This window comes from Brachypodium distachyon, chromosome 2 (genome assembly GCF_000005505.3).
Source record: "Brachypodium distachyon strain Bd21 chromosome 2, Brachypodium_distachyon_v3.0, whole genome shotgun sequence".
NCBI lineage: Eukaryota > Viridiplantae > Streptophyta > Magnoliopsida > Poales > Poaceae > Brachypodium > Brachypodium distachyon.
In genome coordinates this window covers 26383532-26401383 of record NC_016132.3, presented here as the reverse complement: position 1 = coordinate 26401383, position 17852 = coordinate 26383532, and the positions used below count along the sequence as shown (strand labels likewise).

The following is a 17852-nucleotide window of genomic DNA, read 5'->3' as shown; positions in this document are numbered from 1 at the left end:
ATTGAATGTATTGGCAAGTTCACAAAAGGGTTATAACAGATCCTATCAAGTATATGCAGTATTTGGCTAGGTGGAGATCAGGCTTTTTGTGTGGAAGCAGAACATTATTTACCCTACTACAAATGAATGTTACAATAAGGTTAACTAATGGACACGGGGTAGAAACACCCATGCTCCTATTAACCTAGAGCACATTGAGTAGATACATCAAGTGCCCCTACCCTGTTCAAACCATTCATTTTATTTAAAAGTTGGAATGAGTGAGACTTTCCTTACAGCCCCAATATCTAGTTGCTCATAATTGTCCGTAACCGGGGACACGGCTAAGTACTTAGTTTGACACTCTCGAGAGGTTGTACACATTCCCCACAAGAAATCGACATGTTAATCCCTTGCTGTCCTCAGAGTAGAGTAGCAACGGCATCGACTTCAAGAATTTTCAGAACATATTCCCCCAGACCACCTGAGGGACCCGCGCTCCCACCTACACAACTACCTCAGTAGAATCCCTCGGATCTGGGTTCATATTTCTTACTCCATCCAGCCAGAGCCCATTTAGCTTGTGGTTGTACTGGAAGCTACTAAACAGGAAACTAGTCCAGTCTCTGATAACCCAGGTGGCATTCCACATTTACGACGCAAGCGCTCCCCGAATCCATGGGAGAGACGTCCATGGACGATCCATCTCCGAATCCACGAAGACTCGACTCTTTGGGACCCATAGAAATGGACCTGACGTCGCATAACATCTCAAAATCTCAAAGCAGTCCACCCAGGATGGTTCGTTAGGATTGTTTTGCCAAGTTTCCAAAATCACTCCACATCATCATTTCACGGTGATTGAGATTCCCTCCCACGTTTACTAAAATAGCATGGCTAAGCAAAACTAATCACGATGGCTATTGGTGTAGGATTCATGGCAAAAGGTAACCCTATAGCTAGTAGGTCAATCAGAGCTAGCATAAGTACGAAGGGCCTTCTTCGTTGCCGGGCTGTCGCCTCGCGTGACGGTGGGTGACGAGTCCGACAACGCCTCCGGGTCCCTGTCTCCCTGGCCTCCCTGCGCGGGAGGGTTCTCCTCTTGCCATGAGGTGCGGGGCGCGTCTCCGCGCTCAGGGTTCTGCCCGCGGCCGGAGCCTGCCAGGACGCCCTCGCCCTGCGGCTGTTGGGCGACGAGCGCGAGGAGCGGGTCCAACTCCTCGCCCCCCGTCTCGTGCGCCGACGTGCCTTGCTGCGGTTCGTACCGCACCATGACCCGTGAGGCGATGATGGCCTCTGCCGGGGTTCGTGCGGGAGGCAACCGGTTTCCAATGCGGCTACATTCCGCTCTATCCCCGGACGCACCCGGGTGCGCGGGGTGTGACCCCCCGGGCGTCGCTCGCGACGCGGTATGCTCACGGCGCAGCTGGCGCTGCGCGTCCTCGGCCCGCGACTCGACTCGCTGGCCAGTGTGGGCAGCACCATGCCCGCTCTCGCGGCTGGCCCCGGCACTGGGGGCCGCCTGCCCCCTCAGCCAATTGTCTGCCGACGGCCGGGGAGGTGGAGGAGGCAGCTGCGACTGCTGCACTCGAGAGGGTTCAGGGTTGTCTTGAACCCGCGACGCGGGTTGCGCGTCATGCGACCGCGTGTGCACCGCTGTGGCCTACCGCGGGTCAATCTGAGGGTCACCAGCCCGCTTGGGGGGCATGGTGGCCGGCTCCGTCGGCGAAGAAGACGAGGCCCACGTTGGTGTAGACGCGGTCGCCGGCAGTCACCGGCGAGCTCTCCTCTCGCGCCCCCTACCTGGCGCACCAGATGTCGTAGCACGGGGCCTTGACACCGGGGGCCTGCGGGGGCCCCCTTTTAGGTTCGGCAGGGGTGGCGGGGATCGCTCCGGCAATCGCCGGCGTGGCCGATGGCGTACGTGAACTGTGGAGTACAAAAACACATGCACGCGCGTTTTTTACCCAGGTTCGGGCCACCCGGAGGTGTAAAACCCTACGTCCTGCTTGTCTGAGCTTGTATTACCGAGAAAACAGCCGATTACAGGGTTGCCGGGGGGAGACCCCGGGGTGATCTCTTTTTAGCTAAGTGTTTCTTTCTACTCCAGGCCACTGCCTGTGTGCACTATGAGTTGGCTTTGCAAACAATCCAATGAGCTAAAAGGAAAAACCTAGCAAACCGACTGAATCGGCTGAACCGAACTAAACCCAACCCTTTGACTGTTGGCGAGGGTCCTTCTTTTATAGCCAAGGGGATACCACAGGTGCCACGGTGCATGGTTTACAAGTGGCGAGCAAGGAGCTCGAGCAACTCCTCCTCGGTGCGCTGGCATGCATGCATGAGCGCCAACCCCGCTGCTAGGGGTCTAGAGCCTAAGAGAATAGGACTGGATAGCCACTGTTTGTCCGACAAGACGGATAACGCCCCTCCTGACGGCTTATTAAATGCACTGTGGGGCTCACTCCAAGTCGAATGAAGTTAAAAGTCCATCATCATGGAGCTTCTTCATGCGCTTCCAACTTATATGACCAAGCCGACAGTGCCAAAAGTAAGTCATATTCAGATCATTTGGTTTTAACCTTTTCACATTTATGTTATAGACTGATTCACTATCAAGATTCAAAATAAATAACCCGTCCTGGACGGGTGCAAAGCCGTGAAACATATCTTTCAAATATAAAGAACAACCATTATTCTTAATATTCGACTCATAACCTTGTCTCATTAAACATGAGGCAGAAATAATGTTTCGACTAAGCACTGGAACATAATAACAATTATTCAGCTCCATTAAGAATCCTGAAGGTAAATGAAGTTGCATCGTGCCGACTTCCAACGCAGCGACTCTCGCTTTGTTGCCGACTCGAATATCAACCTCGCCTCTTGCCACGCTCCTAGTTCTTACCAGCCCCTGCAACGAGTTGCAGATGTGAATTACTGATCCGGTATCATATACCCATGAACTGTTAGGTGCATCAGCAAGATAAATGTCTATAACATTACAAACAAGCGTACCTGAGTTAGAAGTCCCACTTCCACTCTTGGCTTTGTCAGCCAAAAACTTGCTGCAGTTCCTCTTCCAGTGCCCATCCGTCTTGCAATAGAAGCAAGTGGATCCAGCTGCAGGAGACGGCTTAGTCCCTGAGGCAGCGCTCGGGACAGAGTCCTGAGTTTTGCCTCCTGACTTAGCCTTCTTCTTCTTAGTCCAAGAACCCTTCTTGAACTTAGCCTTATTCTGCACCATCAACACTTGACTGGTGCCTTTCTTGAGGTCAGCCTCTGCTGTCTTGAGCATCCCATGTAGTTCAGTGAGCTTCTTATCCATACCATGCATGTGATAGTTCGAGATGAACGGAGCATATGCACTAGGAAGAGAGTTCAGAACTATATCTGTAGCGAACTCATCGCTTATGGGAAAACCCAGCCTATCCAAAGACTGCACGTGACCAGTCATCTTGATCACGTGCGGACTCAGTGGATCACCGTCTTTGAGCTTACAGCCAAGCAAAGCTTGAGAGACTTGATACCTCTCGGTCTTTGCCTGAGCCTGGAACATACTTTTGAGGCTTTCGATCATATCGTAGGCCTCAACATTCTCGAACTGCTGCTGCAAGTCCGGTTCCATGTGTGCAAGCATAAGACAGCTAATTTCCGTAGACTCATCTCTAGCCTTACGGTGGGCATTCATGACAGCGACTGTCGCATCTTCATCAGGCTCATCTGGAAGTGGAGTGTCTAGAACATGGTCCTTCTTTTCTTGCTTGAGGACTATCCTCAGATTACGATACCAATTGGTGAAATTAGTTCCATTAAGTTTATCTTTCTCTAGGATCGACCTCAACGCAAAAGTGGACAAATGAGGAAGGTTGCTAGGTGCCATTGATCTACAACAGAAAATATGCAAAACACTTAAGACATGTATTCATAAAAGAGCAGGAATATTAAACGCTTTAATACTTATGCTCCCACTAGAACCAACATCTCTCCGATGGTTACTAAGTGATTCAGGATCCTAAATAAGCAAAACGACTAGTGAGCTTTAGCATCACCGCTAGCCGCCAAGTGATCTAGGTAGGCAACACCTTGCCAATCGCATCTCATACGACTCCTGTTAGTCAGGTGGCATCACATGCCCCGGCTCCCGACCTACCTCGCCCCGAGCCCCACAACCGTTGTGATGGACTCGTCTAGCTTACCAAGTGCTTCCGCTGTAAGAGTCCGACTCAAACCCACCTAGTTGGAAAGAATTGGTAGCACCTCAATTTCATGAGCCCACTACCAAGAATGTCCAACTTGTGATGGTGCAGCACTTGGCGGGGCGACCGACTAGACCTTCTTTGAGAGATTTAAACTACCAACTATCTAATAGAGGTAAAACTGAGACATAACAATAACACAAATAAAGCAATTATAATGTGAAATGGTATGGCTCTCTTCATGGTGATCTCCATCTCCACAAAGCTTGTAAGTAGACTCGTGCCAATTCTTGTCACGTGCCGCCTTACTCCATGTCGCCGACTTGTACATCGGATTGCATGTCCTCCAGGTTCTCCAAATAGCTACACTAGCTAGTGAACGGAAATTACATGGAAAATTCGACACGCAGGTCGTTATACAATAAATGACAGCACCTAGGCTCCAGCCGGCTGACAAAAAAACGTGACACGCAGATCACGTATGGATTACACACATCACATGCACATAAGCCATACCATTCACAACATCCTGCAAAAGAAGTTATGCATAGAAACGATATCTATCGGCGTTGTGAATCTCGCAACGACATCTAAGGCGCTACAACAGGGCGAAGCCGGCGGTCCCGCTAGCCGGATAGCGGGCGGGGATCGAAGGGGCAGCCCGATGGCGGAAACCGACCGGTAGGGGTATGTCGTTCCACGACCTTAGCAGTATGATCACGGACAACAGATCATCCATATCCCCGAGTATGATTGATCCAATCAACCTTGTACAAAACCGATCTATCTCATAGACCGACCACCAAAACAGCAACTAGATCCAATCTAATGCCTACTGCATAACACATATGCGCGATCAAGGGCCAAATACCAGAAGCTACCGCTCTGATACCACTGAAGGGACGCGTAGAGATAAACAAAACTTTTCCTACGCGAACTCCCAAGATCTAGCCGAGGTAGAAGGCCACGAGGATTACCACTAGACGCGCAGTTGCGGATTATCGATGCGGCGCCTTGATGCAGTGCAGTCCCTCGATCCGATCCAGCCGATCCAATCCCGCGATCGTCGAAGTGCTGAACGTACAGCACCTCTGCCGGTATCCACACGTGCGAGGAGGAGCTCCGGCGGCAGACTGCTAGGTCCGGTGCGACGGTTGAACTGAATCGGGCTAGGGTTCTCAACGCATGAGAGTGGAAAAAACCGTGCCCCTTAGGCATCCCACGCCCCTGCTTATATACCGAGTGGAAGTGGGCTCCAAGCCTTGTGGCCCATCCACCCTGCGAGTCCAACTCGCATTGTCAGCCCAATTCCAGTTCGGGTCCAACCCGACCAAATACTTGCTCCCGCTCTTAAGTGTGTGACCCCGCAGGCTCATGGCAACTTGGACACGATTGGAGTCCGACTCACAATCGATCAATCGGTAGCGGCTCCTAGCAGAACGTGCCGACTCCCAAGTACCATCGAGTCATGACGACGTACCTTCCAATGTGACATACGTCTTAGTCCCTTTTGCCTCACGATATACCTTGTTGAACTATAGGCGATTAATCGTCATCCCTTTAATAGTTCAACTCTCTTCTCGATCTGTGATATACGATTCATCCGACTAACTCTTAGTCGATCGACCCGGTTAACAGTTAACCAAGTCGCGCATGGCCATGCTTCCCAAATCATATCACTCGAGAGGGCCCAGATAATATCTCTCCAGTCGGAGGGGCAAAATCCCATCTTGGTTATCCACATCACACAGCTTGATTCTCAGTCAACCCGAACTCTGCCTTTATAACTGCCCTGTTACGGAACAACGTTTGACAGAACCTAAGTTGGTGATCCACAACTCGGATTGTACGATAACCTCAGGTCTAAGGATTACATTGATTGAGACATGCAAATGACGACCTACTCGTTGCATCTCAATATGGGTCAGTCCGACTCGCTAAACTCTTTAGCCGAGTCCGTGTAAGCTGGAATGACATCACCATGCCCATGACAAGTGGAACCGAGTCATCAGCCAACTTTCACATTAGTCTAGGTTATGTGTCAAGCACAACCTCAATGACTAAGGACAATTTAGTATGAACAACATGAATACATAGTTCCACAATCAAATCACATATTCAATGATACATATCAGATGTTCAAACAAGGACAACTTAATAATATTTATGAATACATTGGGAATTACATCATACATGATTGCCTCTAGGGCATATTCCCAACAGTCTCCCACTTGCACTAGAGTCAATCATCTTGACATCATATGTCTAGACATCTAATGCCCATACCTCTCATGTGCGCCTCATGCTTAGGCTGTGGTAGCGCCTTTGTCAACGGATCTGCAATGTTTGCATCCGTGTGTACCTTGCATAACTTGATATCACCTTGTTCGACGAACTGGCGAATGAGGTGGTAACGCATGAGTATATGTTTGTTCTTCTGGTGTTGTCTAGGTTCCTTGGCTTGTGCGATAGCACCATTGTTGTCACAATATACGTCCAATGAATTGGACGCGCCCTGAACCACACCAAGATCAATCAGGAGATTCCTGATCCAAACGGCTTCCTTTGCTGCCTCTGAGGCAGCAATATACTCAGCCTCTGTTGTAGACGCAGACACGGTATCTTGCTTGGAACTCTTCCAGCTCACAGCCCCTCCGTTCATCACGAACACATATCCAGATTGCGAACGAGAATCATCTGAGTCGGTGAGATAACTCGCATCCGTGTAACCCTTTACACTGAGTTCATCCTCACCTCCATAAACTAGGAACATGTCCTTAGTCCTTCTCAAGTACTTAAGGATGTTTTTAACTGCTACCCAGTGGCTTTCGCCAGGGTCAGCCTGGTATCTGCTTGTTGCACTTAGAGCATAGGAAACATCAGGCCTAGTACAAATCATGGCATACATGATGGATCCGACTGCCGAAGCATACGGGATCGCACTCATCCGATTTCGCTCATCAGTTGTCGAAGGACACTGAGTCTTGCTAAGCTTTACACCATGGGACATCGGTAAGAATCCCTTCTTAGACGATTCCATGTTGAATTTCTTCAACACTTTGTCCAAATATGTACTTTGACTCAATCCAATGAGCCGCCTAGATCTATCTCTATAGATCCTGATTCCCAGTATGTAAGTTGCCTCACCCAAATCTTTCATTGCGAAACTCCTTTCCAATGATTCTTTGGTTTCTTGCAACATCAGGACATCATTTCCCATCAATAATATGTCGTCCACATATAAGATTAGAAAATTTACTTTGCTCCCACTAAACTTCTTGTACAAACAAGAATCATGATCGCTCTTGATGAAGCCAAACGATTTGACTACCTCATCAAAGCGAATGTTCCAACTCCGAGATGCTTGCTTCAGTCCATAAATGGATTTCTGAAGTTTGCATACCTTGTCAGCGTTAGCCGGATCGACAAAACCTTCGGGCTGTATCATATACACGTCCTCAGTTAAATTTCCATTGAGGAAAGCCGTCTTGACATCCATCTGCCATATCTCATAGTCGAAATAGGCTGCTATAGCTAACATGATCCGAACCGACTTAAGCATCGCTACGGGCGAGAAGGTCTCGTCGTAGTCAACTCCTTGAACCTGTCGGAACCCCTTCGCGACAAGCCGTGCTTTATAGACAGAAACATTTCCATCCATGTCAGTTTTCTTCTTAAAGACCCATTTGCTCTCGACGGGTCTTGCACCGTCTGGCAGATCAACCAAGGTCCAAACTTGATTTTCATCCATGGACTTTAACTCAGATCTCATGGCTCCAAGCCATGACTCAGAATCAGATCCCACCATCGCTTCCGAATAAGTTGTCGGCTCATCACTGTCTAACAGTAATACTTCACGAGCACTTTGCAATCTAGCAGATCTCCGTGGTTCTGGTGCTTTTGCCGGCATAGATACCACGACCGGCTCAGCCTCTAAGACTGTAGCCGACTCGCCTCTAGCAGGTTCCTCCCGAATTTCTTCGAGTTGCACTGTGCTCCCACTGACTCCCCGACTGAGAAACTCTTTCTCAAGGAAGACACCGTTCCGAGCGACAAACACTTTGCCCTCTTCTCGGTTGTAGAAGTAGTACCCTAAGGTTTCCCTTGGATACCCCACGAAAATACACTTATCCGACTTGGCCGTGAGCTTGTCCGACTGAAGTCGCTTTACGAATGCTTCACAGCCCCAAATCTTAAGAAAAGACAAACTCGGCCTTTTGCCAGTCCACATCTCATGCGGTGTCTTCTCTACCGATTTCGATGGTACTCTGTTTAGTGTGAACGCTGCAGTTTCTAGACAATATCCCCAAAATGACAAAGGTAGATCTGTTCGACTCATCATTGATCGTACCATGTCCAACAAGGTCCGATTCCGCCGTTCTGATACACCGTTCCTCTGCGGCGTACCCGGTGGAGTGAGCTGAGGAACTATTCCACAACTCTTTAGATGGTCATCAAACTCATGGCTCATGTACTCGCCTCCACGGTCCGACCGTAGAAACTTTATTTTCTTGCCGAGTTGATTTTGTACCTCACTCTGGAATTCCTTGAATTTCTCAAAGGCTTCCGACTTGTGTTTCATTAAATAGACATATCCATATCTACTCAAATCATCAGTGAAGGTAATGAAGTACTCATAACCACCTCTGGCTGTCGTGCTCATTGGGCCACATACATCACTATGTATTAGTTCCAACAAGTCGGACGCCCTTTCACAACTCCTTGCAAAAGGTGTCTTGGTCATTTTGCCGAGTAGGCATGACTCGCATGTCTCGAACGACTCCAAGTCGAATGAAGTTAAAAGTCCATCATCATGGAGCTTCTTCATGCGCTTCCAACTTATATGACCAAGCCGACAGTGCCAAAAGTAAGTCATATTCAGATCATTTGGTTTTAACCTTTTCACATTTATGTTATAGACTGATTCACTATCAAGATTCAAAATAAATAACCCGTCCTGGACGGGTGCAAAGCCGTGAAACATATCTTTCAAATATAAAGAACAACCATTATTCTTAATATTCGACTCATAACCTTGTCTCATTAAACATGAGGCAGAAATAATGTTTCGACTAAGCACTGGAACATAATAACAATTATTCAGCTCCATTAAGAATCCTGAAGGTAAATGAAGTTGCATCGTGCCGACTTCCAACGCAGCGACTCTCGCTTTGTTGCCGACTCGAATATCAACCTCGCCTCTTGCCACGCTCCTAGTTCTTACCAGCCCCTGCAACGAGTTGCAGATGTGAATTATTGATCCGGTATCATATACCCATGAACTGTTAGGTGCATCAGCAAGATAAATGTCTATAACATTACAAACAAGCGTACCTGAGTTAGAAGTCCCACTTCCACTCTTGGCTTTGTCAGCCAAAAACTTGCTGCAGTTCCTCTTCCAGTGCCCATCCGTCTTGCAATAGAAGCAAGTGGATCCAGCTGCAGGAGACGGCTTAGTCCCTGAGGCAGCGCTCGGGACAGAGTCCTGAGTTTTGCCTCCTGACTTAGCCTTCTTCTTCTTAGTCCAAGAACCCTTCTTGAACTTAGCCTTATTCTGCACCATCAACACTTGACTGGTGCCTTTCTTGAGGTCAGCCTCTGCTGTCTTGAGCATCCCATGTAGTTCAGTGAGCTTCTTATCCATACTATGCATGTGATAGTTCGAGATGAACGGAGCATATGCACTAGGAAGAGAGTTCAGAACTATATCTGTAGCGAACTCATCGCTTATGGGAAAACCCAGCCTATCCAAAGACTGCACGTGACCAGTCATCTTGATCACGTGCGGACTCAGTGGATCACCGTCTTTGAGCTTACAGCCAAGCAAAGCTTGAGAGACTTGATACCTCTCGGTCTTTGCCTGAGCCTGGAACATACTTTTGAGGCTTTCGATCATATCGTAGGCCTCAACATTCTCGAACTGCTGCTGCAAGTCCGGTTCCATGTGTGCAAGCATAAGACAGCTAATTTCCGTAGACTCATCTCTAGCCTTACGGTGGGCATTCATGACAGCGACTGTCGCATCTTCATCAGGCTCATCTGGAAGTGGAGTGTCTAGAACATGGTCCTTCTTTTCTTGCTTGAGGACTATCCTCAGATTACGATACCAGTTGGTGAAATTAGTTCCATTAAGTTTATCTTTCTCTAGGATCGACCTCAACGCAAAAGTGGACAAATGAGGAAGGTTGCTAGGTGCCATTGATCTACAACAGAAAATATGCAAAACACTTAAGACATGTATTCATAAAAGAGCAGGAATATTAAACGCTTTAATACTTATGCTCCCACTAGAACCAACATCTCTCCGATGGTTACTAAGTGATTCAGGATCCTAAATAAGCAAAACGACTAGTGAGCTTTAGCATCACCGCTAGCCGCCAAGTGATCTAGGTAGGCAACACCTTGCCAATCGCATCTCATACGACTCCTGTTAGTCAGGTGGCATCACATGCCCCGGCTCCCGACCTACCTCGCCCCGAGCCCCACAACCGTTGTGATGGACTCGTCTAGCTTACCAAGTGCTTCCGCTGTAAGAGTCCGACTCAAACCCACCTAGTTGGAAAGAATTGGTAGCACCTCAATTTCATGAGCCCACTACCAAGAATGTCCAACTTGTGATGGTGCAGCACTTGGCGGGGCGACCGACTAGACCTTCTTTGAGAGATTTAAACTACCAACTATCTAATAGAGGTAAAACTGAGACATAACAATAACACAAATAAAGCAATTATAATGTGAAATGGTATGGCTCTCTTCATGGTGATCTCCATCTCCACAAAGCTTGTAAGTAGACTCGTGCCAATTCTTGTCACGTGCCGCCTTACTCCATGTCGCCGACTTGTACATCGGATTGCATGTCCTCCAGGTTCTCCAAATAGCTACACTAGCTAGTGAACGGAAATTACATGGAAAATTCGACACGCAGGTCGTTATACAATAAATGACAGCACCTAGGCTCCAGCCGGCTGACAAAAAAACGTGACACGCAGATCACGTATGGATTACACACATCACATGCACATAAGCCATACCATTCACAACATCCTGCAAAAGAAGTTATGCATAGAAACGATATCTATCGGCGTTGTGAATCTCGCAACGACATCTAAGGCGCTACAACAGGGCGAAGCCGGCGGTCCCGCTAGCCGGATAGCGGGCGGGGATCGAAGGGGCAGCCCGATGGCGGAAACCGACCGGTAGGGGTATGTCGTTCCACGACCTTAGCAGTATGATCACGGACAACAGATCATCCATATCCCCGAGTATGATTGATCCAATCAACCTTGTACAAAACCGATCTATCTCATAGACCGACCACCAAAACAGCAACTAGATCCAATCTAATGCCTACTGCATAACACATATGCGCGATCAAGGGCCAAATACCAGAAGCCACCGCTCTGATACCACTGAAGGGACGCGTAGAGATAAACAAAACTTTTCCTACGCGAACTCCCAAGATCTAGCCGAGGTAGAAGGCCACGAGGATTACCACTAGACGCGCAGTTGCGGATTATCGATGCGGCGCCTTGATGCAGTGCAGTCCCTCGATCCGATCCAGCCGATCCAATCCCGCGATCGTCGAAGTGCTGAACGTACAGCACCTCTGCCGGTATCCACACGTGCGAGGAGGAGCTCCGGCGGCAGACTGCTAGGTCCGGTGCGACGGTTGAACTGAATCGGGCTAGGGTTCTCAACGCATGAGAGTGGAAAAAACCGTGCCCCTTAGGCATCCCACGCCCCTGCTTATATACCGAGTGGAAGTGGGCTCCAAGCCTTGTGGCCCATCCACCCTGCGAGTCCAACTCGCATTGTCAGCCCAATTCCAGTTCGGGTCCAACCCGACCAAATACTTGCTCCCGCTCTTAAGTGTGTGACCCCGCAGGCTCATGGCAACTTGGACACGATTGGAGTCCGACTCACAATCGATCAATCGGTAGCGGCTCCTAGCAGAACGTGCCGACTCCCAAGTACCATCGAGTCATGACGACGTACCTTCCAATGTGACATACGTCTTAGTCCCTTTTGCCTCACGATATACCTTGTCGAACTATAGGCGATTAATCGTCATCCCTTTAATAGTTCAACTCTCTTCTCGATCTGTGATATACGATTCATCCGACTAACTCTTAGTCGATCGACCCGGTTAACAGTTAACCAAGTCGCGCATGGCCATGCTTCCCAAATCATATCACTCGAGAGGGCCCAGATAATATCTCTCCAGTCGGAGGGGCAAAATCCCATCTTGGTTATCCACATCACACAGCTTGATTCTCAGTCAACCCGAACTCTGCCTTTATAACTGCCCTGTTACGGAACAACGTTTGACAGAACCTAAGTTGGTGATCCACAACTCGGATTGTACGATAACCTCAGGTCTAAGGATTACATTGATTGAGACATGCAAATGACGACCTACTCGTTGCATCTCAATATGGGTCAGTCCGACTCGCTAAACTCTTTAGCCGAGTCCGTGTAAGCTGGAATGACATCACCATGCCCATGACAAGTGGAACCGAGTCATCAGCCAACTTTCACATTAGTCTAGGTTATGTGTCAAGCACAACCTCAATGACTAAGGACAATTTAGTATGAACAACATGAATACATAGTTCCACAATCAAATCACATATTCAATGATACATATCAGATGTTCAAACAAGGACAACTTAATAATATTTATGAATACATTGGGAATTACATCATACATGATTGCCTCTAGGGCATATTCCCAACAGTCTCCCACTTGCACTAGAGTCAATCATCTTGACATCATATGTCTAGACATCTAATGCCCATACCTCTCATGTGCGCCTCATGCTTAGGCTGTGGTAGCGCCTTTGTCAACGGATCTGCAATGTTTGCATCCGTGTGTACCTTGCATAACTTGATATCACCTTGTTCGACGAACTGGCGAATGAGGTGGTAACGCATGAGTATATGTTTGTTCTTCTGGTGTTGTCTAGGTTCCTTGGCTTGTGCGATAGCACCATTGTTGTCACAATATACGTCCAATGAATTGGACGCGCCCTGAACCACACCAAGATCAATCAGGAGATTCCTGATCCAAACGGCTTCCTTTGCTGCCTCTGAGGCAGCAATATACTCAGCCTCTGTTGTAGACGCAGACACAGTATCTTGCTTGGAACTCTTCCAGCTCACAGCCCCTCCGTTCATCACGAACACATATCCAGATTGCGAACGAGAATCATCTGAGTCGGTGAGATAACTCGCATCCGTGTAACCCTTTACACTGAGTTCATCCTCACCTCCATAAACTAGGAACATGTCCTTAGTCCTTCTCAAGTACTTAAGGATGTTTTTAACTGCTACCCAGTGGCTTTCGCCAGGGTCAGCCTGGTATCTGCTTGTTGCACTTAGAGCATAGGAAACATCAGGCCTAGTACAAATCATGGCATACATGATGGATCCGACTGCCGAAGCATACGGGATCGCACTCATCCGATTTCGCTCATCAGTTGTCGAAGGACACTGAGTCTTGCTAAGCTTTACACCATGGGACATCGGTAAGAATCCCTTCTTAGACGATTCCATGTTGAATTTCTTCAACACTTTGTCCAAATATGTACTTTGACTCAATCCAATGAGCCGCCTAGATCTATCTCTATAGATCCTGATTCCCAGTATGTAAGTTGCCTCACCCAAATCTTTCATTGCGAAACTCCTTTCCAATGATTCTTTGGTTTCTTGCAACATCAGGACATCATTTCCCATCAATAATATGTCGTCCACATATAAGATTAGAAAATTTACTTTGCTCCCACTAAACTTCTTGTACAAACAAGAATCATGATCGCTCTTGATGAAGCCAAACGATTTGACTACCTCATCAAAGCGAATGTTCCAACTCCGAGATGCTTGCTTCAGTCCATAAATGGATTTCTGAAGTTTGCATACCTTGTCAGCGTTAGCCGGATCGACAAAACCTTCGGGCTGTATCATATACACGTCCTCAGTTAAATTTCCATTGAGGAAAGCCGTCTTGACATCCATCTGCCATATCTCATAGTCGAAATAGGCTGCTATAGCTAACATGATCCGAACCGACTTAAGCATCGCTACGGGCGAGAAGGTCTCGTCGTAGTCAACTCCTTGAACCTGTCGGAACCCCTTCGCGACAAGCCGTGCTTTATAGACAGAAACATTTCCATCCATGTCAGTTTTCTTCTTAAAGACCCATTTGCTCTCGACGGGTCTTGCACCGTCTGGCAGATCAACCAAGGTCCAAACTTGATTTTCATCCATGGACTTTAACTCAGATCTCATGGCTCCAAGCCATGACTCAGAATCAGATCCCACCATCGCTTCCGAATAAGTTGTCGGCTCATCACTGTCTAACAGTAATACTTCACGAGCACTTTGCAATCTAGCAGATCTCCGTGGTTCTGGTGCTTTTGCCGGCATAGATACCACGACCGGCTCAGCCTCTAAGACTGTAGCCGACTCGCCTCTAGCAGGTTCCTCCCGAATTTCTTCGAGTTGCACTGTGCTCCCACTGACTCCCCGACTGAGAAACTCTTTCTCAAGGAAGACACCGTTCCGAGCGACAAACACTTTGCCCTCTTCTCGGTTGTAGAAGTAGTACCCTAAGGTTTCCCTTGGATACCCCACGAAAATACACTTATCCGACTTGGCCGTGAGCTTGTCCGACTGAAGTCGCTTTACGAATGCTTCACAGCCCCAAATCTTAAGAAAAGACAAACTCGGCCTTTTGCCAGTCCACATCTCATGCGGTGTCTTCTCTACCGATTTCGATGGTACTCTGTTTAGTGTGAACGCTGCAGTTTCTAGACAATATCCCCAAAATGACAAAGGTAGATCTGTTCGACTCATCATTGATCGTACCATGTCCAACAAGGTCCGATTCCGCCGTTCTGATACACCGTTCCTCTGCGGCGTACCCGGTGGAGTGAGCTGAGGAACTATTCCACAACTCTTTAGATGGTCATCAAACTCATGGCTCATGTACTCGCCTCCACGGTCCGACCGTAGAAACTTTATTTTCTTGCCGAGTTGATTTTGTACCTCACTCTGGAATTCCTTGAATTTCTCAAAGGCTTCCGACTTGTGTTTCATTAAATAGACATATCCATATCTACTCAAATCATCAGTGAAGGTAATGAAGTACTCATAACCACCTCTGGCTGTCGTGCTCATTGGGCCACATACATCACTATGTATTAGTTCCAACAAGTCGGACGCCCTTTCACAACTCCTTGCAAAAGGTGTCTTGGTCATTTTGCCGAGTAGGCATGACTCGCATGTCTCGAACGACTCCAAGTCGAATGAAGTTAAAAGTCCATCATCATGGAGCTTCTTCATGCGCTTCCAACTTATATGACCAAGCCGACAGTGCCAAAAGTAAGTCATATTCAGATCATTTGGTTTTAACCTTTTCACATTTATGTTATAGACTGATTCACTATCAAGATTCAAAATAAATAACCCGTCCTGGACGGGTGCAAAGCCGTGAAACATATCTTTCAAATATAAAGAACAACCATTATTCTTAATATTCGACTCATAACCTTGTCTCATTAAACATGAGGCAGAAATAATGTTTCGACTAAGCACTGGAACATAATAACAATTATTCAGCTCCATTAAGAATCCTGAAGGTAAATGAAGTTGCATCGTGCCGACTTCCAACGCAGCGACTCTCGCTTTGTTGCCGACTCGAATATCAACCTCGCCTCTTGCCACGCTCCTAGTTCTTACCAGCCCCTGCAACGAGTTGCAGATGTGAATTACTGATCCGGTATCATATACCCATGAACTGTTAGGTGCATCAGCAAGATAAATGTCTATAACATTACAAACAAGCGTACCTGAGTTAGAAGTCCCACTTCCACTCTTGGCTTTGTCAGCCAAAAACTTGCTGCAGTTCCTCTTCCAGTGCCCATCCGTCTTGCAATAGAAGCAAGTGGATCCAGCTGCAGGAGACGGCTTAGTCCCTGAGGCAGCGCTCGGGACAGAGTCCTGAGTTTTGCCTCCTGACTTAGCCTTCTTCTTCTTAGTCCAAGAACCCTTCTTGAACTTAGCCTTATTCTGCACCATCAACACTTGACTGGTGCCTTTCTTGAGGTCAGCCTCTGCTGTCTTGAGCATCCCATGTAGTTCAGTGAGCTTCTTATCCATACCATGCATGTGATAGTTCGAGATGAACGGAGCATATGCACTAGGAAGAGAGTTCAGAACTATATCTGTAGCGAACTCATCGCTTATGGGAAAACCCAGCCTATCCAAAGACTGCACGTGACCAGTCATCTTGATCACGTGCGGACTCAGTGGATCACCGTCTTTGAGCTTACAGCCAAGCAAAGCTTGAGAGACTTGATACCTCTCGGTCTTTGCCTGAGCCTGGAACATACTTTTGAGGCTTTCGATCATATCGTAGGCCTCAACATTCTCGAACTGCTGCTGCAAGTCCGGTTCCATGTGTGCAAGCATAAGACAGCTAATTTCCGTAGACTCATCTCTAGCCTTACGGTGGGCATTCATGACAGCGACTGTCGCATCTTCATCAGGCTCATCTGGAAGTGGAGTGTCTAGAACATGGTCCTTCTTTTCTTGCTTGAGGACTATCCTCAGATTACGATACCAGTTGGTGAAATTAGTTCCATTAAGTTTATCTTTCTCTAGGATCGACCTCAACGCAAAAGTGGACAAATGAGGAAGGTTGCTAGGTGCCATTGATCTACAACAGAAAATATGCAAAACACTTAAGACATGTATTCATAAAAGAGCAGGAATATTAAACGCTTTAATACTTATGCTCCCACTAGAACCAACATCTCTCCGATGGTTACTAAGTGATTCAGGATCCTAAATAAGCAAAACGACTAGTGAGCTTTAGCATCACCGCTAGCCGCCAAGTGATCTAGGTAGGCAACACCTTGCCAATCGCATCTCATACGACTCCTGTTAGTCAGGTGGCATCACATGCCCCGGCTCCCGACCTACCTCGCCCCGAGCCCCACAACCGTTGTGATGGACTCGTCTAGCTTACCAAGTGCTTCCGCTGTAAGAGTCCGACTCAAACCCACCTAGTTGGAAAGAATTGGTAGCACCTCAATTTCATGAGCCCACTACCAAGAATGTCCAACTTGTGATGGTGCAGCACTTGGCGGGGCGACCGACTAGACCTTCTTTGAGAGATTTAAACTACCAACTATCTAATAGAGGTAAAACTGAGACATAACAATAACACAAATAAAGCAATTATAATGTGAAATGGTATGGCTCTCTTCATGGTGATCTCCATCTCCACAAAGCTTGTAAGTAGACTCGTGCCAATTCTTGTCACGTGCCGCCTTACTCCATGTCGCCGACTTGTACATCGGATTGCATGTCCTCCAGGTTCTCCAAATAGCTACACTAGCTAGTGAACGGAAATTACATGGAAAATTCGACACGCAGGTCGTTATACAATAAATGACAGCACCTAGGCTCCAGCCGGCTGACAAAAAAACGTGACACGCAGATCACGTATGGATTACACACATCACATGCACATAAGCCATACCATTCACAACATCCTGCAAAAGAAGTTATGCATAGAAACGATATCTATCGGCGTTGTGAATCTCGCAACGACATCTAAGGCGCTACAACAGGGCGAAGCCGGCGGTCCCGCTAGCCGGATAGCGGGCG

At 47.6% G+C, this 17852-nt stretch overlaps 3 protein-coding genes across 3 annotated transcripts; all 3 read right to left on the bottom strand.

The window, feature by feature from the left end:
* Positions 1-2679: 2679 nt before the first annotated feature.
* On the bottom strand, positions 2680-3411 carry LOC112271042. The gene is made up of 2 exons (XM_024459946.1): positions 2998-3411; positions 2680-2893 (listed from the first exon to the last, which is right to left on the bottom strand). The coding sequence occupies exons 1-2, from the start codon at positions 3314-3316 to the stop codon at positions 2877-2879; spliced, it is 336 nt and encodes a 111-aa protein (XP_024315714.1). The 5' UTR covers positions 3317-3411; the 3' UTR covers positions 2680-2876.
* Positions 3412-9194: 5783 nt separating this feature from the next.
* Positions 9195-9845, bottom strand: LOC112271060. Its single transcript, XM_024459965.1, has 2 exons — positions 9513-9845; positions 9195-9408 (listed from the first exon to the last, which is right to left on the bottom strand). Exons 1-2 carry the CDS (start codon positions 9829-9831, stop codon positions 9392-9394), a joined length of 336 nt encoding a protein of 111 aa, XP_024315733.1. The 5' UTR covers positions 9832-9845; the 3' UTR covers positions 9195-9391.
* Positions 9846-15709: 5864 nt separating this feature from the next.
* LOC112271041 lies at positions 15710-16441 on the bottom strand. Its single transcript, XM_024459945.1, has 2 exons — positions 16028-16441; positions 15710-15923 (listed from the first exon to the last, which is right to left on the bottom strand). Exons 1-2 carry the CDS (start codon positions 16344-16346, stop codon positions 15907-15909), a joined length of 336 nt encoding a protein of 111 aa, XP_024315713.1. The 5' UTR covers positions 16347-16441; the 3' UTR covers positions 15710-15906.
* Positions 16442-17852: the final 1411 nt, after the last annotated feature.